Here is a 26,311-nt window from a genome sequence, read left to right as displayed (position 1 = left end):
TCATGTATCCAATAAACGGAATTATTAATCTTCACGAGTGTAAAAGGGCACTCATAATAATCCGATATGACAATATTACGATTAAAGTGTATGTCAACTCTTTTCTTGTAAAAGCAGCACAAGATAATAAAACAAAGAACATAATACCAAAACTATGGAATATCACTAGCTTTTTACTCAGAGAGTAAAAAATATATATACAACAGATCAGCATTAACCATTACCACCTGGTGTATACGTATGGACTTAGAAACTTAAAAGATCAAAGTGAATGTTGACGAACGAACAACATAGTACAGAGCATGGTCGGAAAACAAAGGGTAAAAGGCCCTGAGAAACGTCAGGGTTTTAGATGATGAATAAGCGTCTACAACTGGTTATTTTAGTGAGTATAATGTCTAAAATGTGGACTTTTTATCAGTTACACATTTTTTTTTCGGAAAGAAATCTTAATAATTGTCTAGAAATTCAGGATTTTTGTTACTCTTATCATTCCATCCGCATTAAATCAGTTGAATATCAACGCGGAATAAATTACTTAAATGCATTTAAATTAAATCCATGGAAATTGTTCATGTTGATTGCGGCATGCCTTATTTGAAATCAAGTGTCAAAATAGATTTATGGATTGCACATGATATATTTGTTTCCAGTTGCCGTCAAACCGGATCCGTTTCCAGATTAGTTGTGCCATTGTCATGTGATTTGGAAGAAATGTAGAACATACCAACTTCCGGTTTGAAGCGTCATTGGATACCAACCAGAAGGAAGTTTGAAGCCCCCAAAATATACTTTGGTGTTGTGTGCCCGGGTGTTCATCGGACCACAGAAAGAAGGGAAGATATGGGTACATGTCGGAAGTCCTTTTTTTATTTATTTTTTTTTTCAAATTTTTATTTCCGAGCAAGATAAAAAAAAATCCAAAGTTGAGGAAGAAATGGTTAGATCAGATGATGTGGCAGTATTATGATCCGCCCCGCTCACATCGGGTCTGCTCCCTTCATTTTCTGGACGGGAAACCTACAGACGCCAATCATATCCCAACTTTATTTCCAAGGAAATAGCAAAATTTAAAAGAATTGAAAGAATAAAATTGGCACGTAACTGTATATACAAACAAGCTGGATTTCAAATCAACGTCCAGAGAGCTACGAGGTCCTTGGCCTCTTGTTTTCTATAGAACTTACCGTTGCCCGGATGTAAAATCAATCGACGCCCAGGTGTAAGCACCGGCGCCCGGTCAGTACGATTGGACCCGGTGGATAATTGCTTGTGAATTGACGGGTTTGGTTTCCATGCATATCAAAAATGTTCCGAAGGTATATGCTTTTACATGTTGTACGTAAATTGAGCTTGAATTTTGCTTTTGAATTGCGTTTATACTATAGGGAATACATATTTTGTTAAAATCAAACAGATCATTTTTTTAATTCAGTGAATGAGATGACTCTTTCATATACCTACGTAGCCCGAGTTTCCTCTGGCCCTGACATCATGTCTGGTGTAGGGCATGGTGTCAAAATCAGACTCAGATTCTTTTTATTTCATTGTGTTACAAGACACATTGGAGAGTAGACATATACATATACAATAATACAATAGTACAGATAGTGATGGACAATCATACCATTATATCAATCAACAATTTATATATATATATATCTGTATACAGAAGAACACATGTCATCATTAAATAATAGCAGAATGCAATACATAACTTAAATGATGTCATTCGTATTAAATGATATTCACAGTGTTTATGCACTGGTTCTTTAACATTCACTCCACTGACCACTATATTTTCAATTCAGAAAAAAAAATATAAGAAAACTCTTCATACATATCCTCGATATAAGCCCCAGGAGAACATTTATATAAATACTGATATATATATTAAGCATAAAAAATATACATATATCATTAATGCATAATAAAGTAATACAGTATACAATATGTTTCATTGATAATACAAGCATGATATACTAGTACTATAGAAGCGGTAAATAGTGCCGGTGAAGGGTTTGTACGATGTACATCAAGGTATTGTTTTGAGTATGGTTTCGGTGATTTTAAGATGATGCACTGTTTTTCTTTTTTGACTAGTTGCAGTTAACGTGAAAATTCAAATAAAATGTAAAAAGAATAGACATAATCAATACTACATACATGAGTACTAGTGCTGACTGTAGTTCGTCACCGTTTACCGGGGCGGTTGGAGTGTCCGGCGGAGATAATTAGATTAGTATATAGAGGTACTTACTTGGGTAGGGATTAGTACTGGGGAGGGGTGAACTGTACTTAGTTATTACCATGAGTTATTACGTCATAAAATTGTAGCTTTGATAAAGAAAAACTTATTATTACATTTTTACCAGTGAAATATCAAAAATTATTCATTCTATAAAAGTGATATTTTTCACTAGTGAAGAATATCATATTTTTCACTAGTGAAAAATATCACTTTTGCTGATTTGAAAATACCAAAATAATTGACCAATCAGAAAGCCCGACATATATGTCAGCACCCGGGCAGGGGAAACTACTTTTTTGTTTACAAATTATCGCTGTAGTTCTAGTTAGCATACGGGGTAGGTTTTTCGTTGATAAAAAATGTAATAAACAGAATATCTAACAGTGTCTTCAGTAATACCAAACATATTTCACTCGTGTGGCTAATATTTTGATATGTTTCACTCGTGCTGCGCACTCGTGAAAAATATCAAAATATTAGCCCCACTCGTGAAATATATTTGGTATTACTGAAGACACTGTTAGATATCCTCTATTTCTACAGTGTTTCTATCCTGGATAACGTTTCCACCGATAGACTTATAGCAGTACAGTTACATACCGATGATACTGAAGTGATCACCATACTAGGCGTGTATATGCCAAGTGACAGCAATCTACAGGAGTACGAACTAATACTTCAACAACTCCGTGACGCATATAGCTGTTATTCGCGTTCGGGAAAAGTGATTCTCTGTGGCGACTTTAACGCCAGGATAAATGAAAATCCTCATTATCCCGTATCAAAACACAAGTCTTCAGCAATTAAGGAGGTAATTGCAGATCTTAATTTAATTCCATTAAACTTTCTTAGTAGCTGTAAAGGATATCGATACACTTTCGTGCCCTCTCAAACTACGCTAGACTACATACTCACCGACAAAACGTTTGCCTATAACTATGTGAATTATTGTGAAATATTCTCTACACCAGAATCGGATATATCGTCGGATCATCTCCCGATTATTTGCACATTTAACATGCCAAAAAAACGATATTGGTCAAGTAGAACACCACTATCAGGTGACTCTCGAGCTTGGAATAAAGCCACTATTAATGACCTAATTAATTATCAGTTAGAACTAACGGATAAACTTAATGGACTTCTTGATATGCCACTGGAAACGCAATATGACATTGATACTTACGCTGAAATTATGACTCTATCGGCGATTATCTCAGCAAATAATAGTATTCCGATGAAAAATCATAATCTACATCTTAAACCTTACTGGTCTCCTGAGGTAAAGTCTGCTCATAAAAACGCTTTGCGGAAACGTGCGCTGTGGATCAGTGAGGGGCGTCCGCGCGGTATGCAACATCCGAGCTACAAATCTTATAAGGACGTGAAGAAAGTATTTAAAGAAGTACATGAACACGCATACGACGCGTTTTTACTTGAATGTCAACAAGAACTGGAACGCACAGCGGAAGCTGATATTCGTCTATGCTGGAAAGTTATCAGAAGACGCAAATCCGCAAAAACCGATCCGTGCTCCGAGTTAGTTTATAACGGTAAATCTTTCCGAAATCCTAAAGACATTTGTGAAATATTTGCTGATTATTTTGAAAAGGTTTAAACCCAATCTGACAACGACGATTCTTCTGTAACACGTGACAACTCGGTTTTGGAAAATTCAGATATCCAAAATTATAACTTTACATTCAATGAACTGATAGCTGCGATTAAGGACCTGAAACTAAAGAAAGCCCCAGGAGTCGACAACATTTGTAATGAACATATACGTTATGGAGGACGAAAATTGTTAATTAGTATCCTCAAACTTTTTAACGCCATACTTGACAAAGGATTTATACCAAAAACGTGGAAATGTGACATTGTCATTCCAATCTACAAAGGAGGACATAAACCCAAAAATAATCCGGACAATTATCGCCCAATTACATTACTTCCTGCAACAACAGAATCCAGAGTTGGCTGTCGTGTGTCACGAACCCACTTTGTAAACAACAACAAGGTTTCCAACGAAACCTCAGCTGCTCCACAGCTGCGTTTAATTTGAGAGAAACTATATACTACAATTTGGAAAACAACAGTAAAACATTCGTAGCTTTTCTAGACACGCGAAAGGCATTCGACACTGTGTGGCATTGTGGTCTCATGCAAAAGTTATTCAAATTCGGTGTGCGAGGAAAAATATCAAATCTAATTAACAATTCATATATTGACATGTATAGCGCAGTTTCAACACATGCTACAAGATCAAGATGGCTACCAGTCAGATCCGGAATTAGGCAAGGAGGCGTGGTCTCAAGCTTTTTATATCTCGTCTTCATAAACGACCTTCTCTTAGAGTTGGAACACAGCCGTGCTGGTGCCAATATATACGACATAAATTGTAGCAATCTAACTCTTTCAGATGGCATTGCCTTGATTGCAACCAGTCCCTCAGCCTTACAAACGCTATTAGACATTTGCACAAATTATGCGAAAACATGGAAGTTCCGATACAATGCGGACAAATGCACTGTTCTTGTCTTCGGAAACAACCATAAAAGGAATATCGATTTCAATTGGTCAATCATGGGTCATAATTTAAAAACCGCGAATTTATATAAACATGTAGGTGTTATTATTTCTACCGATCTCAAGAGTAAGTCCGCGATCGAAAATGCTTGCACTAAAGGCAGAAACTGTTTTAACCTAATAATCAAATTCGGACATGACTGTAAATGGACCAACCCTTTAAAAACAACGACATTGTACAAGAAGGTTATAATACCAAGTGTTCTTTATGGTTCTGAATTTTGGACAAAAATGTCAAAGCACGATATTCAACACCTCAACGTTCTACAACACACGATTGTGAAAAGATCCCAATCCTTACGGAAATTAACCAGATCTGACATGTGTGAATCAATGCTTGGTCTTCCTAGACTAGAGTCAGAAATCGATAAAAGGAAGCTTAACTTCCTCTCTACGCTCATTCACATGGAACCAGATACACTTTCTAAGCAAATACTTCTTCGAAGATTGTTCCAGTATATTGAAAACCTTATAACAAACAGCTTGGATTTATTCCTGATATTTGGTGTATTTTATACAAATACAACTTACAGAATTTCCTGCAGGAGTACTTGGTAAATATCTACTTCCCTTCTAAAACGGCTTGGAAACAGATTGTCTCACATTCTATTAAAACAATGGAAGACACCCTCCTGAAAGACAGACTTGTGACAGATTTAGACTTTTTGAGATTAGAGACATACATGATACAAATAAATATCCATATATTCTATGGAATACACCAAACACTAGTAAAGACCTCCAAATTGTCAAGTTCGTGTGTAAAATGGTGGCATGCTCCCCACAGTGGAGGGAGCAACGGTGTAAATTATGTAATGTATCGTACATAGATGCCATTCTCCACTTTGTAACTGTGTGTAGTGCTACAGCTGACCTTCGTGACATATTCACAACACTGGTAATAGATAAATACGGCATCGAATTATTTATCTACTTGGACAACTTACACCATGAGAATTTCATTAAAACTCTTTTTGGCAAAACAATTCCAGCAGAGATATATGAATCTATAGAGGATTACCAGGGATTTTTATTGGACAGTGCTAAATACATTAGAAGTGCTGCACATGTGTTTTTCTCCTAAACTATCTCATCATGTAACTTATGCAATACTACAAACAGTACCAGTATTAAATGTGATAGCATTAATAGTAATGTTATTCATACATGGACATGTAGAAAATAATTCAATTGATCACATTCAACCTAATTTTATGTAAATATTAACTTTTCAGTTTGTAAATCTCTTAACAGAGGAATAAAAGATTTGATTTGATTTGATTCGATATAAGCCCCAGGAGAACATTTATATAAATACTGATATATATATACTGAAACGAAAAAGAAACGCAACTTCAAATTGTAGGTTTAATAAAATAATACTTGTGAGCATTATGTTTAAATTTCATATGTAATAGTTAATATTGAATATTGATGTAACATCCTTTAAATGTTTAGAGATTTTTAAGAACAGGTCACTTTGCTAGAAGGTCATGATTGGTAGTACCCTACGTGAATCCAAGTTGAAATGGCAGCAGTTTTGAAACCGTGCCCTAATATCGTGTGTGTCCTCCTCGAACAGTTATCACATCTCTAATTCTTTGTTGCATTGAGTTCATCAGGGCATTGACTTTCCGTATTGGAATGTTATTCCATTCTTGGACGAGTGCATTTGCTAACTGAGGGAGGGTATTTGGGGGGTTACGGCGATTTCGAATTCTTCTGTCTAATTCATCCCACAAATGCTCGATTGGGGACAGGTCGGGGCTATATGGAGGCCAATCTATAGGAACAATGTTCTGTGTCGCAAGAAAGTCTCTACAGACTCTTGCAACGTGTGGTCTCGCGTTATCTTGCTGAAAGGTTAGATGATGCTGCCTAACAAACAGCACAACATGGGGCCTAAGGATCTCATCCCGATAGCGTACGGCCGTTAAATTCCCATTGACTATCACCAAAGGCGTCTTCAAACCATGGGAGATTCCCGCCAAAACCATAACTGATCCACCCCCAAATCGGTCGTGTTCCAAAACACAGGCGTCAGCAAAACGTTCGCCTCGACGCCGGTACACACGTTGACGGCCATCTGCTCGAAATAACGTGAATCGAGATTCATCGGTGAAGAGCATAGACCTCCAACGTCTCATAGGAAAACGTCTGGGCATATGTGCCGTTGCCCATTGCATACGACGTGCTCGACGTTGCGGTGTTAGTGGTAAACCAACGTACTGTCGCCTTGCACGCAAATTAGCCTCACGCAGTCTGTTGATCACTGTTTGGGGATGAATTCGACGGTTATGATTACCAATCGTATTCCTTGCCGTTTCAGCGGCCGTTAATCTCCTGTTACGCAGGTGTGCCAACCTAAGAACCCGGTCTTGACGTCGCGACGTTACGCGTGGACGTCCTGATCTCGGCTGGTCATCGACTCTTCCTGTTGCGTTAAGACGTGAAACTAATCGACTAATAGTCGATTTGTGAACTCTGAATTGTCGAGCGACGTGAAGTTGCGTGTTCCCTGCCAGAAGCATCGCTATAGCACGTCCTCTATCAACCTTTGATAACCGTGGCATAATTGTAAAAGGAATTATTGTTTGCAAAAGTATTGGCGATGATGTGGCTCAATGTTAGTGATGAATTGATACTGGTTTGAATGAAAAAAGAACGCATATGTTTGTACAGGCACGGTTTTTGATGTTTTTACCGCGCCGGAAGTGCATAGGTCTCTAGTCACACTTGGGTGATTTTGAAGATTGGTATGGGTGTTAGGCAGGGTGCATGTTTATTTCCGCGATTTTTATACAGATATGTATATTTAATACAAAATTAATCACAATTTTCCATGTTGCGTTTCTTTTTCGTTTCAGTATATATTAAGCATAAATAATATACATATATCATTAATGCATAATAAAGTAATACAGTATACAATATGTTTCATTGATGATACAAGCATGATATACTAGTACTATAGAAGCGGTAAATAGTGCCGGTGAAGGGTTTGTACAGTGTACATCAAGGTATTGTTTTGAGTATGGTTTCGGTGATTTTAAGATGATGCCCTGTTTTTCTTTTTTGACTAGTTGCAGTTAACGTGAAAATTCAAATAAAATGTAAAAAGAATAGACATAATCAATACTACATACATGAGTGCTAGTGCTGACTGTAGTTCGTCACCGTTTACCGGGGCGGTTGGAGTGTCCGGCGGAGATAATTAGATTAGTATATAGAGGTACAAAATGTACTTGGGTAGGGATTAGTACTGGGGAGGGGTGAACTGTACTTAGTCTACCCGAGGGGACAAAACAAGAGTTACCTCCTACATTTTTGTCAGGGAATGAAGTAAAATTCATTTCAACCCAGTACTTCACTTTTATTACTGAAACAGAATTAATATGTGAATGTTTAGAATACTCTGAAACGTATTTAAGTATATTTGTTGAACATGAAACGGCTGCAGCGATATAAAAATATATCGAACATATATATGTACATATAGGAAAATCGATTTCCTTTGGTATAAATGTGTAGGTTTTTACAAGAACAACTGTACTTTTATTTTCAAGCACAGGTGCGACATTGTACCGCTGTGTAATCAAAGGTTCTCTAAGCCCCAATTGGCCTTTCCTATGCTTGACGTGATGCAAATGTAAGGTGATACAGTGTACTAACACTGTGATGCAGTATTAGTACACCGTATCATCTACAATCTATTTTTTGCATATCTTCCATTGAATGAAGGCAGCCATTGTAGTTCCTACTTAACTATTAAGTATAGTTAAGTGGGTGTTTTCATTCATTGGAGATGTCCTGTAAGGAAAGGATGAGGATAAAAGTGTGAAACAGTCGCTGTTCGTTTTATAAGATTTATTTTTTCAACTCGTGTAAGAGAGGTACTATATACAATATAATTGACGCTAAAATTTTCTAAATAATTTGATATTTCAGACAATATAGTCATAGTATACAGAAACAGTATGACGTTAGTATCACCATATGAAACAAGGCATAAGCATACCTACAAATAACGGAAGGATTTTATATAAAAATACTGCATATCCATTCCAGCAAGATCCTGGTGCGGAAAATGGACGACATCTCCAACCTCCGTTTGCTTTACTTTAACTTTTACCGATCTATAATTTAAATTGCCTTGAAACTGTGCATTCCATATATCCATGTACATTAAACCGCATTCGTTTAAAATGATTTGTATACAACCTAAAACTGTCAGGTTAATGAAATGATTATCTATATGGTATGTAATTAGTATCAGCGCAACTGGAAGGTCAAAGGTCATTAGCAAGCTTTATACATTTACCAAAACTTGTCATTTCTTTAGGGCTATTTGTATAAAGCAATTCCTCTCATTTGTGTTACAAAATAACTTTTGGAAAATGTATTTCTTAAATTTGTAAAACAAGGCCACACTAATACAAAAGGAACTGGTCTTCAATATCATTCATGTCACATAAATGACAAACTCTTTGGTGTCGCTCAATGTTATGATATCTACCCTTTTCAATATTAAGAGTGTGTGACGATAGCCGAAGTTTAGTCATTTCTCTCAAGTATTCAACTGATATGGACTTTTTCAGATAATTATTTAAACTATAGCTATAACTTTAACATGTTGATATATAATTCTTTTAGAGCGCAGTATATTTTTTCTACACACTCTTTCATACATTTGAAGATCATTAATGTCAACCTTTTGTGATTTCTATTTATATTCGAAACCTATTCTATATCATTCTTCCTTGATATTCAACATCCCTCTATCATTATTTTTTAACCTGTCGTCATAGCGAGACTGTGAAATATAATTTCGGGAGTTTTTCAGTTTCATTCAATATCTCATAGCTCTAATTTTTCGTAGCACTCTTAATGGATACCTACCTACTTCAAGATAAACCACATCGTTACTTGTACTTTTATGTACACCAAGCAATGTATTACAAAAAATAAGATGTACTTAAAATGCTATTGATATATGTATTAAATACAGTTGTGTTTAAATATTGAAATAATTTTTCGTTATAGCCGTATAATATTCTTTTTTTCCCGGAAATGACGCGACAGGTGGCGTTACTGGTCAAGATGAAGTATGTGATTTGTAATGTAGCTGCAGATATGCAGTTGAAAGCGGAACAAAGTTAAGATTAAATGCAAGCTGAATAAGTGGATGCATCTTTTCAAATGACACATTTATAAAATTATATTCCTGATTGAAATGCAGTCGTATTCAGGCGCGTAGCTGCCTTTACGCAAATACGCAGTTGAGTACACATCAGTTTTCGACAACAACAAAAATAAACAAAACAAACAAACAAACAAACAAACAAACAAACAAAACAAAACAAAGAAAGAAAACACTCTGATATCTATACGAGCTTATCTATACACAAACTATGAATGTCCCTAGGTGATAATTGATATAACTAGTCGTTGGTAGGAACGTAATCAATCGGTCGGTTAAAGTGGGACAAAGAACAATCCGAAGACCTGTTTCTTTGGAAGAAATTTCAGCTCGCCCCACAAGAACCATCAGCATCAGAAACAAGTCAAAATGGTACACCTGATATGACAAAGCTCCCTGGTGGTTGTCAGAATTGCAAAATGCTTACGCTAACATTTTAGAGCTTTCAGGACATTAAAGATGTTTTGATGTTCTGATGTTTTGATTATAAGGACTTGTTGATGTGCGCACTCCGGTGAATGTGGATATGTACTAAATGTTTGTAAATACACTGTAAATAGGGTATTAACACTTGTTTGTGGTTTGAACCGGTCACAATAGTTTGATTCAAACCTTCATACATTGTATTTCATATATTGCCATTTACTAACCACGAATATCTGGTTTCGACAGATTGTACTTAACATTCTTGCATGATATCTGTTACACATTTAACTGATATTTCCCTTGAGGTCAATACTAGGAGTTAAATGATAATTAAAGTATATATATCTCCTGTTATATTTCACTCACAACTTGTAGTAAACACGTATTATAATACAAATATTGAATACAAATTATACTATGTTATTATCTAAGTGTGATAAAATTATTCTGATGCAAATTATATGGAATATTCGTAGTATGGAATTAAATAATGTAATGTGTGATACTGATTATATGTGAACCACATACAATAAATTTGCTATATATAACTTTATGTCACATATACATTATGTATATTTGCTCCATATAACTTTATGTATATCATTTTCATTAATTCTTCAATTTAATCTGATCATTTGATGATTTGTATGTACCAAGACAGGGGTATTTGTCCACAAACACATTCAGGACTTGTCCCTTCACTACACTGTAGACCACAGACACACGTGTGTGTTTCCCCTTCAGTGTAAACTATTCCTTAGGGAGCAGTGGTTGAAGCCCTGCCTGGACAAAATTATTTGATACTGTCAATGGTCCAGATAACACCAACATACACAACTTGCACTGAATCTCGGCCCTACGATGACGCCTAGTGGGAGGTACTATAGCTTGTGTTTCACCGTTGTTACTAAAAATAGACATTAACACTTATTTTTTTCTTCAATTAAAAGAATTCCAGTTGATATCGACTATTGTGATTGTTATCAACAAACCAACTACACAATACCTATAATCTGGCATCACAACATACAGCCATGAATGCACAGTTAGGCTTAAAATCCGTTTACAAGGTGCAAAGCAGCACATTTTTGGACCGCTGGCTATAGTTATCAGTGCTATAAATAGCCCAAGAGAACTAAAGAAAGAACGTTTTAATGGCGCGGTGATAGTCGGCCCGATACACTGACATGATCATTGTGGAAGTCGTCTGTAAGATGATATGAATACCTGGGTCGCAATGTATTTACATACATGGATACAAATTGTACATATATACAGGTGCGAAATGGGTCATATTACAATATATTCGTATTTTACTTATAGACCAGGAAGTTATGTAGTTAATAGTTTGTGTGGTTTATATCGCCTTATGTCTGATGTTGGGTATTATGGACTATGTACTGTTATATTCGGTGGTATTGAATCTTGTGCTGACAGGTAAGTACATAAAGAACATTAGACGTATATCCACTCGCCGTTGTCAGCAAGTATATACTCAACGGTGTCACGTTTAGCATTTGTCCAACAACCATAGTTAGGTGGTTATACATGTAACTCACAAACCTTGAGACGTACACACTATAGTAAAGGGACATAGTAGTTGGTCTGTGTAGTACAGTAGTTTCTTAATATCAACATATGTGTTTAGTGTCATTTTGATCAGCAGCATGCCAGGCCAGGGAATCAGAAAATCAAATACAAGACATAATGATTGTCGGTCTCACTTGCATGCGTTTACACATCCAAAGTCTCGTATCCAAGCACATTAAAATGTATGCTACTAGTATTTCCTTGGAAACGGTGACCAGAAGAAAGAAGGAAAGATAGATAGATAGATAGATAGATAGATAGATAGATAGATAGATAGATAGATAGATAGATAACAAACAGACAGACCAAATAGACAAACAATATGACAGACAGACAGACAAACAAGTGGACAGACAGACAGACAATAGATAGATAGATAGATAGATAGATAGATAGATAGATAGATAGATAGATAGATACAGTCAGACAGATAGACATGCATACAGACTTAATTTTCTCTTTGATATTCATATTGACGCTGTTTATAGTCAGGAAGGTTTTAATCTAACGGTCAAATTTAACATGATTTAATACGTCTAAGAAATTAACTTAAAAGTCTAACAATTCATTGCGACTTTTGAACAGCGACGGACACTGGATTATTATTATTATCATCTTTATTTCCTCCACAAAGACGAGCATGGTAATACAAATACAATAAATGTAACGTAGATAATAAGTGACTATTTACATAGTGATATCAAGCAAAAAAAAGTGCGTGCGAGTTCACAATATAATCTTATATACATATAGTTAATTATCATAGATATAAGTTGAGCAATATATATGTCTTATATTCCATGTACATAAAAATATATATATATATGATACTTCATGTATTAATTATGTGTACAGATCAAACATTCGTTTTATGGCATATATGGACTCTAATCTAAATTCTGCATGATCAGATTCATTCACCTGATGGTTCATTGGACCACCTAGTAAAATATGTATTAATGAATAATCAGGTAGTGACTTGAAATGGATGCTGTGATACACCATAGATTAGCACGGATATTATCCGTTACAGAACACTTCAAAATAGCATTAGTTAATCTGTGTAGAAAAGGCCACAGTGGTGACATAAAAGCTGAACATTACTTACCCGAACAGTCATCCAATATTATAAAGAAATAATTTGGATGACGCAAAGTTAAATGCTATAAATAATGAGGTTTAAGATCGTCATGCAGCAATAAAAATCGTGTGAAGTCTGCGTCATTAGACATTCTATGCAACCAAGCATTAGTTTCATAATTATTTCAACAAATTTTATTGTTTTAAAAAAAAACAATTGGATTGAACATCAGGCTTAAGCCTATTTTAAGTTCTCTCCGTATTATAATAATATTAACAAAATAAAAACATCCGGTATTAATAGCATACAATGTAGAGTAATATATAGTATTACACACACACACACACACACACACACACACTCGCACATGTTATACATGTATATGTACAGGGGAAAGAAATTCAAATACTCTATGTATATAAACAGTGGGTTTTCCATTACTATTATGATTAGAATTTATAGATTTGTTTGATATTGCAATGTTATCTGCATGGATGGGAGGCAGGTGCCTAGTCAAACCAAGAGTTTCCGACAAAAATGTCCATGAGGTGCTTACACCCAGTAGTCATCCACTCATGGCTGAATACACACCTGCCCCCCCAGCCCAGGCAGACACTATGCACATATATGTGTTTTTAACTTTTTCTTTCCAGCTTAGAATAATTACGGTAATTATAAACTCAGAGTATTAAATGGTTTAGTATTACTCATCCAAAACAGGGTCACCTACACAGATTCTTGCGCAAAACTGCACAGACATGAACAAAATTTTTTAAGATGTTCATAATATCTCATCAACTATACAAGGAAGTTTCATAATTAGATACAGATTTATAAATCAATGACTTCCAGTGTATTTACGAGTTTCCAGGTATATTAAGGGAAATCCAGATTAATCAACCATAATGGTTTAGGACCATGTGAAGAATGAAATTAGCGATACGTTTGTAATATTTCCGAACATGCTATATTGTGTTACCACATTTTCTTTTTCGTAAAGTGCTTCTACAGTCCAATTACACATGCTCCTCCACGACGTACGGGAAGGACAGAACCTATCGAACACATAGTCTAGTAACATCGCTGTATATATCCAATAACCAAATCGCCCATGTTGTGACATGTGTCGGGTATATCTTCTCGATACTTTGGCACATCCGTGTGGCATGTCTTTGAACAAGGTCGATGTCTTGGCGTGAATGTTGTTTTGGATGAGTCCAAAGCTCTGTTCCATATATTATACGCGACTGCACTTTAGTTTCTATCAATTTGCAACTGTGAGACTTGTGTGTTTTATATAAACGCTGTGTAGACTTGTCTGTTGTATATAAACGCTGTGTAGACTTGTCTGTTGTATATAAACGCTGTGTAGACTTGTGTGTTGTATATAAACGCTGTGTAGACTTGTGTGTTGTATATAAACGCTGTGTAGACCTTTGTGTTGTGTATAAACGCTGTGTAGACTTGTGTGTTGTATATAAACGCTGTGTAGACTTGTATGTTGTATATAAACGCTGTGTAGACTTGTGTGTTGTATATAAACGCTGTGTAGACTTGTGTGTTGTATATAAACACTGTGTAGACTTGTGTGTTGTATATAAACACTGTGTAGACTTGTGTTGTATATAACGCTGTGTAGACTTGTGTGTTGTATATCACGCTGTGTAGACTGGTGTGTTGTATATAAACGCTGTGTTGACTTGTGTGTTGTATATAAACGCTGTGTAGACTGGTGTGTTGTATATAAACGCTGTGTAGACTTGTGTTGTATATAAACGCTGTGTAGACTTGTAGGATGTATATAAACGCTGTGTAGACATGTATGTTGTATATAAACGCTGTGTAGACTTGTGTGTTGTATATAAACGATGTGTAGACTTGTGTGTTGTATATAAACGCTGTGTAGACTTGTGTGTTGTATATCACGCTGTGTAGACTGGTGTGTTGTATATAAACGCTGTGTAGACTTGTGTGTTGTATATAAACGCTGTGTTGACTTGTGTGTTGTATATAAACGCTGTGTAGACTTGTGTGTTGTATATCACGCTGTGTAGACTGGTGTGTTGTATATAAACGCTGTGTAGGCTTTGGTTGTATATAAACGCTGTGTTGACTTGTGTGTTGTATATAAACGCTGTGTAGACTGGTGTGTTGTATATAAACACTGTGTAGAATTGTGTGTTGTATATAAACACTGTGTAGACTTGTGTGTTGTATACAAACGATGTGTAGACATGTGTATTGTATATAAACGCTGTGTAGACTTGTGTGTTGTATATAAACGCTGTGTAGACATGTGTGTTGTATATAAACACTGTGTAGACTTGTGTGTTGTATATAAATCCTGTGTTGACTTGTGTGTTGTATATAAACGCTGTGTAGACTTGTGTTGTATATAAACGCTGTGTAGACTCGTGTGTTGTATATAAACGCTATGTAGACTTGTGTGTTGTATATAAACGCTGTGTAGACATGTATGTTGTATATAAACGCTGTGTAGACTTGTGTGTTGTATATAAACGCTGTGTAGTCTTGTGTGTTGTATATAAACGCTGTGTAGACTTGTGTGTTGTATATCACGCTGTGTAGACTAGTGTGTTGTATATAAACGCTGTGTAGACTTGTGTGTTGTATATAAACGCTGTGTTGACTTGTATGTTGTATATAAACGCTGTGTAGACTTGTGTGTTGTATATCACGCTGTGTAGACTGGTGTGTTGTATATCAACGCTGTGTAGACTTGTAGGATGTATATAAACGCTGTGTAGACATGTATGTTGTATATAAACGCTGTGTAGACTTGTGTGTTGTATATAAACGCTGTGTAGACTTGTGTGTTGTATATCACGCTGTGTAGACTGGTGTGTTGTATATAAACGCTGTGTAGACTTGTGTGTTGTATATAAACGCTGTGTTGACTTGTGTTGTATATAAACGCTGTGTTGACTTGTGTGTTGTATATAAACGCTGTGTAGGCTTGTGTGTTGTATATAAACGCTGTGTAGACATGTGTGTTGTATATACAGGCTGTGTAGACGTGTGTGTTGTATATAAACGCTGTGTAGACCTGTGTGTTGTATATACAGGCTGTGTAGACTTGTGTGTTGTATATAAACGCTGTGTAGACTTGTATGTTGTATATAAACGCTGGGTAGACTGGTGTTGTATATAAACGCTGTGTAGACTTGTGTGTTGTATATAAACGCTGTGTAGACTTGTGTGTTGTATATAAACACTGTGTAGACTTGTGTGTTGTATATAAACACTGTGTAGACTTGTGTTGTATATAACGCTGTGTAGACTTGTGTGTTGTATATCACGCTGTGTAGACTTGTGTGTTGTATATCACGCTGTGTAGACTGGTGTGTTGTATATAAACGCTGTGTTGACTTGTGTGTTGTATATAAACGCTGTGTAGACTTGTGTGTTGTATATCACGCTGTGTAGACTGGTGTGTTGTATATAAACGCTGTGTAGACTTGTGTTGTATATAAACGCTGTGTAGACTTGTAGGATGTATATAAACGCTGTGTAGACATGTATGTTGTATATAAACGCTGTGTAGACTTGTGTGTTGTATATAAACGATGTGTAGACTTGTGTGTTGTATATAAACGCTGTGTAGACTTGTGTGTTGTATATCACGCTGTGTAGACTGGTGTGTTGTATATAAACGCTGTGTAGACTTGTGTGTTGTATATAAACGCTGTGTTGACTTGTGTGTTGTATATAAACGCTGTGTAGACTTGTGTGTTGTATATCACGCTGTGTAGACTGGTGTGTTGTATATAAACGCTGTGTAGGCTTTGGTTGTATATAAACGCTGTGTAGACTTGTGTGTTGTATATAAACGCTGTGTAGACTGGTGTGTTGTATATAAACACTGTGTAGAATTGTGTGTTGTATATAAACACTGTGTAGACTTGTGTGTTGTATACAAACGATGTGTAGACATGTGTGTTGTATATCACGCTGTGTAGACTGGTGTGTTGTATATAAACGCTGTGTAGACATGTGTGTTGTATATAAACACTGTGTAGACTTGTGTGTTGTATATAAATCCTGTGTTGACTTGTGTGTTGTATATAAACGCTGTGTAGACTTGTGTTGTATATAAACGCTGTGTAGACTTGTGTGTTGTATATAAACGCTATGTAGACTTGTGTGTTGTATATAAACGCTGTGTAGACATGTATGTTGTATATAAACGCTGTGTAGACTTGTGTGTTGTATATAAACGCTGTGTAGTCTTGTGTGTTGTATATAAACACTGTGTAGACTTGTGTGTTGTATATCACGCTGTGTAGACTGGTGTGTTGTATATAAACGCTGTGTAGACTTGTGTGTTGTATATAAACGCTGTGTTGACTTGTGTGTTGTATATAAACGCTGTGTAGACTTGTGTGTTGTATATCACGCTGTGTAGACTGGTGTGTTGTATATAAACGCTGTGTAGACGTGTGTTGTATATAAACGCTGTGTAGACTTGTAGGATGTATATAAACGCTGTGTAGACATGTATGTTGTATATAAACGCTGTGTAGACTTGTGTGTTGTATATAAACGCTGTGTAGACTTGTGTGTTGTATATAAACGCTGTGTAGACTTGTGTGTTGTATATCACGCTGTGTAGACTGGTGTGTTGTATATAAACGCTGTGTAGACTTGTGTGTTGTATATAAACGCTGTGTTGACTTGTGTGTTGTATATAAACGCTGTGTTGACTTGTGTGTTGTATATAAATGCTGTGTAGGCTTGTGTGTTGTATATAAACGCTGTGTAGACATGTGTGTTGTATATAAATGCTGTGTAGACGTGTGTGTTGTATATAAACGCTGTGTAGACCTGTGTGTTGTATATACAGGCTGTGTAGACTTGTGTGTTGTATATAACGCTATGTAGACTTGTGTTGTATATAAACGCTGTGTAGACTTATGTGTTGTATATAAATGCTGTAGACTTGTGTGTTGTATATAAACGCTGTGTAGACATGTGTGTTGTATATAAACGCTGTGTAGACGTGTGTGTTGTATATAAACGCTGTGTAGACCTGTGTGTTGTATATACAGGCTGTGTAGACTTGTGTGTTGTATATAACGCTGTGTAGACTTGTGTTGTATATAAACGCTGTGTAGACTTGTGTGTTGTATATAAATGCTGTAGACTTGTGTGTTGTATATAAACGCTGTGTAGACCTGTGTGTTGTATATAAACGCTGTGTAGACTTGTGTGTTGTATATAAACGCTGTGTAGACCTGTGTGTTGTATATAAACGCTGTGTAGACCTGTGGGTTGTATATACAGGCTGTGTAGACTTGTATGTTGTATACAACTTTGTGTAGACTTGTGTGTTGTATATAAACACTGTGTAGACTTGTGTGTTGTATACAACTTTGTGTAGACTTGTGTGTTGTATATAAACGCTGTGTAGACTTGTGTGTTGTATATAACTTTTTGTAGACTTGTGTGTTGTATATAACGCTGTGTAGACTTGTATGTTGTATATAAACGCTGTGTAGACTTGTCTGTTGTATATAAACGTTGTGTAGACTTGTGTGTTGTATATAAACGCTGTGTAGACTTGTGTGTTGTATATAAACGCTGTGTAGACCTGTGTGTTGTATATAAACTTTGTGTAGACTTGTGTGCTGTATATAAACACTGTGTAGACGACTTGTATGTTGTATATAAACGTTGTGTACATGTGTGTGTTGTATATAAATGCTGTAGACTTGTGTGTTTTATATGAACGCTGTGTAGACTTGTGTGTTGTATATAAACACTTTGCTGACTTGTGTGTTGTATATAAACACTGTGTAGACTTGTGTGTTGTATATAAATGCTGTAGACTTGTGTGTTGTATATAAATGCTGTAGACTTGTGTGTTGTATATAAACGCTGTGTAGACTTGTGTGTTGTATATAAACACTTTGCTGACTTGTGTGTTGTGTATATAAACACTGTGTAGACTTGTGTGTTGTATATAAACGCTGTGTAGACTTGTGTGTTGTATATAAACGCTGTGTAGACTTGTGTGTTGTATATAAACACTTTGCTGACTTGTGTGTTGTATATAAACACTGTGTAGACTTGTGTGTTGTATATAAACGTTGTATAGCATTGTGTGTTATATATAAACGCTGTGTAGACTTGTGTGTTTTGAGGTCCGTCCGTATATCACTTTTTTCAAACAATCGCTGTAGTACAGGTCTTCAAGTGATATATCGGTAAGTCTTACTTATCTTTTTTCCACCATTGAATATGAAAATGACGATTGCATAATTGAAACATGGCGAATGGTTTTCTATTTCAAAAATAATATTATATAACAAACTGTTCACATTATGAAAGCTCAGAGCGTAACGTGTATCTTTGTACTCTGTATCATAATATGGCCTTATTGTACTGACCTGTTTTACTGACATTGTTTACATAACCCGACTTTTGTTTCGGAGAACACTTTTTCCAGTTGACTGAGACAGTTGATAAGAAGTGAAAACGATGGCTGTTTAGAACAGTCATTTTTATCAATAACGTCAATGTGCTTCATTATTTCATGATTACAACATTTTACCCAAATTGCTTCAGACTTTCAAAAATAACATTATATACGCACACTCATGTCCAGCATTGAGGGCTTCATGTTTTGTAGTATCGGCAGTCCCAAGTGTTGACGTCCAGCCGTCGCCCATTGCCACAGTAACAGAGGGAGCAGTATTGTGGCTGACCTGTACGTATGACCTGGACGGAGGGACACTAGGACAGTTACAGTGGAGTGATAAGGACGGTGGTACTACTGCCACAGCCATTCCTACAACTACACCTCCATGTTCTACATTATCACCTGAGAACTACCGTATAGACTGTAACCTGGCCTCTAATGAAGTCAGACTGGGAATCCTCAACCCTGTACACGGTGATACATACAGCTGTAGTTTCTACCTGTCCGACTTCACACTGATAGGACCAGTGTCTACACAGGTGTCTGTTGTAGGCAAGTTGTGGTTTATTATACAACGAATCACATTGTGGTAGTAAATCAGTATAAAATCATTATAAAAGCACTGACCCAATAGCTACTGAGAGAGAGGTGAATGTGTATAGACGTATAACAAACAAGATATAAATTGCAAAATATAGCAACAGAAACGATACAATCAAACCAGAAAGAAAGGAACATTGCTTACCAGTGTGGTCCAGACTAGAAATGAAACTTTTTTTTCAAGTTTTTCTCATTCTAATAACCTAAATATATGTTGTATACACTTTATTAAAACATGTTCACACCACAACTAAATTACTGGCGATGTCCGCATTTCTCATCTCGTTTCTGATGAGAAAAAAAAATATAAAATACGGAAAATAAATTTAGCATTTTGAGACAAAAAGTATATGAAAAACAACAGAAAGAAAGCGGAAAAAGAACGGAGCTAGAACTTACTGAAAAATAAGCCACGGAAAAATATCGAGAAAGGCAGGACATGATACCAACAAGTCCATTTAGTCCAGATACTGTTGTCATTTACCCTTATCTATATTTTGTATTATATTATATATTGCATTTCATCTTTGAGAAGCAATGATACTAGCTAATCATGTTTTTATCAGGTATTTATGACAACAAATGTTATGCACACGAGAATGATAAGCTATATTGCAACACTGCGCAAGTGTGAATTTAATTTGGGTTTCATTTGTTTACACAATTCCACTGAAGTAGATCAACCATCTGTTTTAAAGTATCTAATATGGTATTTTAGTGATTTCTGATTAATTGTATCGTAATTAAATAAGTTGCATTTGTTCTGTGAATGCATTCATGTGCAAAGTTTTTATATAAAGAGCAATGCTTTTTTCATCTAAGCATTATACCATCACTCTGGTTTTGAATGGGCAAAATAATAGGATGAATCATATGTTTCATTTTATATATTAAGGAAAATTATTTCAGTAGATAAATATCTTCATACAGAATTTTGTGTTAAACAAGTTTCATGTAGAGAGCTTCTCTGACTGTTCCTGAAATACACTTTTGTCAACGGAAAAGCCTCACCGGCTGTATAAGAATACTTTATTTATTATACGATTTCCATTGTGTATTTCCGGCATTTTCTAGCATTTCTCTGTATAATATTATTGGTATTTCTCCGCATTTTGTCTCCATTTGTATTTGACATACTCTCATCTCGTATTTTTCCGTGTTTGGAATATTTTCCCGCATCATTTTCCGTATTTCATCCGAAATTTCGAAAAAAGGGAGACCAAATATTCACATCCGTATTATTCATGGACAAGATATGAAATAGAGACACTGGTGTAACCCAAGTTTTCATGTATTTTTTTATTAACTGTGTAAGTTTGATGTGTTCAATATTATGTAGACAGAATACACATATTTTCTATACATTTTTTTTATTTACTAGACAATAGACTGATACAATGCACAACAACGTGACGTCATGCGCGTATGACGTCAGAAGCGTATTCCCAAAGTGATCAGGCTGATAAACATGATAATGTGTCGGTTCTGGTGAATGAAAATACTCTTCTGTAAAATATTTTACGTAATTATGCAAAGACAGCGTTATCCTTGATATTCAACAATCATTTTGTCGGCATTCCGTCATCGTTACAAGTACAATTATGACGTCATAACATAAGTCACTATTGCTAGCATATGTTGCTATAAGTTATTTTCAAGTAAGTATATAAAAGACAGTTTTTGGCAGTGTTATTTATTGTTGAAATTCATACATATGCTTTCTGTGATGATTATCTCATGAATTTTACCTGTCGAGGATTTATACTTTCGTTTGTCAAAACTTAAATAATGAACTTTGTTTAAACTTGTGCGAGTACATCTTAGTCTCTAGCTCCTACACTGTGACATTGATTTGCGAGGTTTGAGGAGATAGAGGTGATATATGTAATTACTGATTACTCTCTGTTTAGTACCCGTACCAAGCGTTAACTTCACAACCCCTGTCAGTGACACAGTGACAGTGACACCAGGGGGCAGTCATGTGTACACGTGTGTGACCGGAAGTTGTCGCCCTCCTGCCCGAATAGACTGGTACAAAGATGGTGTTAACGTCACAACTCAGACCGGAAGTGTTAGTAGTGACGGGGGCAATTTTGTGACCACTAGTTCTATTACACTGACCGGGGCTAAAGGGGACAGTCAAGTCACTATCCAGTGTAGGGCTAGTAACGTGGACGGAATGACCCCTGTCCAGTCTGGTGTTAAAACGTTTGTTGTTCAATGTAAGTATGTTTTTCTTATTGTGTTTAAATATTACTGGATAGGTTAATCTCATATCATCAATGGATCATATGAGCCGAATGAGCTATATATGTCATTTTATTTTGATATACTGTAAACATTGTTAGATTTCAGGGCATTGATAACCACGAGTTACATAAAGGATCACATCGATCTGTAATGCATGTACTAAATCAATAACTAAAAGCAATCCAGAAAATTATCAAAAACCGAAATGAGAGGTAATGTAAATTGTTCATAACGTCAGCAGACGGCATCCTACTCATACATTATGATAATGTGAAAAGGCAATTTAACATAGACATAACTGAGTAGTAATCAGTTGCTTTTGTCTGCTTTTGAAATTTCATTATTCACCGATATTATATGAGAATTGGGTAGGCTCAGTTAAGACGCTGCAACTATACACGAGTTCAGTATGCTACTTCTTCAAACCTTTCATTGCCAGTGGTTTGTCACAATTAGGTAAAGCACATAGTCGGAAGTAGCGACTTTTCCAATATTGCTTTTGATATCCTAACGGGTAGTAAACTATATAGGTGCATGATTTACCAATATTGGGACCACACAGTTCAGACCAAAACAAGGCTTATAAAACAAGAAAATAATCTCGGTTAGTAATACTAATGAAGGTAATGATTGAATCTGTATAACATTTTATTTTTTATTAATACAAGGAAAATTACTTGCTAACTCCAATCATTTTAACACTTAAAATTCTATCTACATATGAAATAAAGAATCATGTTGCAGGGAAGGAATGCAATATTTTCTTCTGACATCGAAATACGATATTTCAACGCGATGGTTTGATTACAAATAAATGGAAGCTTTTTATTTTGATATATCTGATCAATCAGAAATCATACATGTGTAAAACTTACATTAAGCAGTTACCAAAGCTACTAGTTTTCTGTGAAAAAAATCTACTACCACAGGGTCACCAGATGGACCGCCAGTTATATCCGGGTATATAAACACCTCCATCTTGTATGTGAACGAGACATTATCGCTCAGTTGCCGGCAGCAGGGTGGGAACCCTCGGTCTACCCTGACCTGGACAGGATTGTGTGGGGGAATCCCCGCCATAGATGGCAGCACTGTTACAGAATCGGTGTCTACCATCACAGTAACTGTCACGAAAGGATACAACCAGGGGACGTGTGTCTGTGTGTCTACACATCCACGACCTCAGGCTCAGGACAGGTCACAGGTCACATTTACTGTACACTGTAAGTATACCTACTCTGACAGAGGTCGTATTTACTGTACATTGTATGTATACCTACCTAAGACACAGGTCATATTTACTGCACACTGTAAGTACACCTACCTAATACGGTAGTAGTGCTGTTTTAAAATGTGTTGGTAGGCGTATTCAAGTGGTGAAGTTTAAATGGTTATTCCATTAAAATAAATCAAGGATATCTAACAGTGGGGCTAACATTTTGATATTTATTGCGTAAAAATTCTAATGATTTCATCATACGCCGGGGTAGCTTTGAATTTTCCCATTGTCGTTTGTAAGCAGTGTTTTGATTGGTCAAGAAGAAAAAAATGCAAAACTTTTTATTTACCAGTTATGTTGTTATAAATGAACACAATTCATTTATATGATAAAAGTGGTGAAACGCTAAAGTTTTAATGTTCAGAAATATACGGTTACAGTATACATCATAAATATACACCATTGATATAAACTGTTGTTTCATAATAAGACCCTCCAAGTGTCCCGGTCATTACCCTGACACCGACACATCCATGGTTGGAGGGAGAGAGCGGGACACTAACTTGTAGCTACACTGAGGGTTTCCCAGCTCATGCCAGGATTGAGTGGTTCCGTAACGGCCTCCAGACAGGACAGTCAACGCCATCTATCTCACTTACTCCTCTCAACAAGGCCGACAACAGAGCTGGGTATTCCTGTGGTGTGTGGAATGATTTCACTGACGTCAAACTTACTAACATGACGTCATCTGTCACATACCTCAATGTGGAATGTAAGTTTAGTTGCAAGACACCAAGCGTTATCTATCCGATTTCTAAAGAAAGTATTTCTAATATAAAACATTAACAAGTACTTATACATTAATAATCATTAAAGACATCAATAATAGCCTTGGTTTTTAATTTCCGAGTACAGATAAACCGCTGGTGACCTTGAACCCTACCCACCTGACCGTAGTTGAAAGTCAAACTGCACAACTGACATGTGACGCAGAAGGAAACCCCACACCAACAGTCGAATGGCTACGTGGAGGTACATCAGTACATACAGGACAAGGGACCTCCGTGACCTTGACGTTGAGTGACATAGATCGGTCAACGACAGATAACTACACCTGTCGGGCGGATGGAGTATCATCTGTGCAGGGGAGACAACTAATCACAAAGAGAATCGTTTATTTACTAGTTCAATGTAAGATTGTCATGTACTATGTATTATGAGACTCTAAAAGTCCATGTACAAAAAGCAGTACAATCAGTAATGCTGTAAAAAGTGAATAGACATGTTAAATGTTCAATTTAAGATTTGATTTGTCACGAGCTCTTGAAAGAAGGTCACATCCTTACAGCATATAATATATACCTTATGTAAACATTTTCAGTTTTTCTTTGATCACTTAGAAGTACTGATAATTCATTGTTCCGAGGGATTTTTATGAATCTACCAATCACATGACTCCACTTTTTGCTAAGTTTCATCTCACCTACTAAAGTTAGTGTTTTGTCATTGGCGCCCCTCGTATTTGTCAATCATTGTGAGAAATTGGGATTACATTTGAGTTTGAACTTAATAAGATCTGCTTTAAGCCGACAATTTTCGTTGCGGGTATTAACAGAAAAAAGACTGTTTGTCCGCAGGTCCGGTATTTGTTTTATCACAATTGGGAGATAACATCATCTGGTCCTTTTACATATTTGCCAGATCCTCCGGATATAGTGGTTGTGGCGCCCCCTAATGTAGAAGAGGGAGACACGGATATCCGGTTGATTTGTCGGACTGTAGGAGAACCAAACACGCTGACAAGTCAGTCCTGGACACAGACCATTGGCCAGACCCTCATTGCTGACCAATTCACATATGAAACAACCACACCGGACAAAATAATATTAGAAGAGGTTTCCCTGTACGACACAGGGACGTATACATGTAGTGTTAGCAACGGTATAGCGGACAGACAAGGACAGACTCTACAATCCAACAGTTCTGTGTTAAATGTTAAAGGTATATAAGTTAACAATACTACAGTCCAGCAGTTTTGTGTTGAATGTTAAAGGTACATATGCATGAAAAGTGATGCATTCACTTTTTATATCACATATTACAGGTATTCATATTACAGTGGAGAAGAATGCCCGTGATAAACAAAGTGTGAGACTTAATAAAATTACTATGTACCTAATTTATTAGTCCTTATATTTTGCCGGGGCCCAATGGTGGTATTCTAATTAAACATCATTTTCGCTTTGATAAGGACTTTTTACTTAAGATGTCGTAGGACGTCATTTAAATTGTTCGTTTTCTCCGATTTCTTATCGGCCCTAATAAATAACTTTTCTGTTTAAAACAATGAGTCTGATTTACCTTTAGTTATGAAACTATCATTGTAATGAATGGATCTGGATTTTATTTTTACATCCCTGTCTCTAAAAACTTTAGATTCACAAGAATTAAGTATTTCAAAACAAAAAATAACTTCATAATTTTCAGAGGTGGTGAGTCATAAAGGCAAAGGTCAAGGTTTCTGTTTTACCCGGTATTTTGACCATTGATTGATCAATTGGATAAAAAATAAACAGGAATAAAAAGATTAATTGATATCGCAAATTAATAGGACGGGAAAGGGGATAGATTCCAGACATATACGTTTTTTCATGGCAATTTTTATC

General features: G+C 36.1%; 1 protein-coding gene across 1 annotated transcript; it reads left to right on the top strand.

The window, feature by feature from the left end:
* Nucleotides 1-11,808: 11,808 nt before the first annotated feature.
* On the top strand, nt 11,809-25,646 carry LOC117340566 (hemicentin-1-like; the record flags this gene model as incomplete). The annotated part of the gene is given in 7 exon segments (XM_033902326.1): nt 11,809-11,900; nt 19,787-20,128; nt 22,087-22,398; nt 23,356-23,649; nt 24,136-24,417; nt 24,561-24,836; nt 25,347-25,646. Coding segments are annotated over 7 exon segments (1,867 nt in total), but the record flags the coding sequence as incomplete, so codon positions are not given.
* Between the last annotated feature and the right edge of the window lie 665 nt (nt 25,647-26,311).

This window comes from Pecten maximus, chromosome 13 (assembly GCF_902652985.1).
Source record: "Pecten maximus chromosome 13, xPecMax1.1, whole genome shotgun sequence".
Classification (NCBI taxonomy): Eukaryota; Metazoa; Mollusca; class Bivalvia; order Pectinida; family Pectinidae; genus Pecten; species Pecten maximus.
The sequence above is the reverse complement of the archived record's forward strand: the minus strand, read 5'-3'. Positions and strand labels throughout refer to the sequence as shown.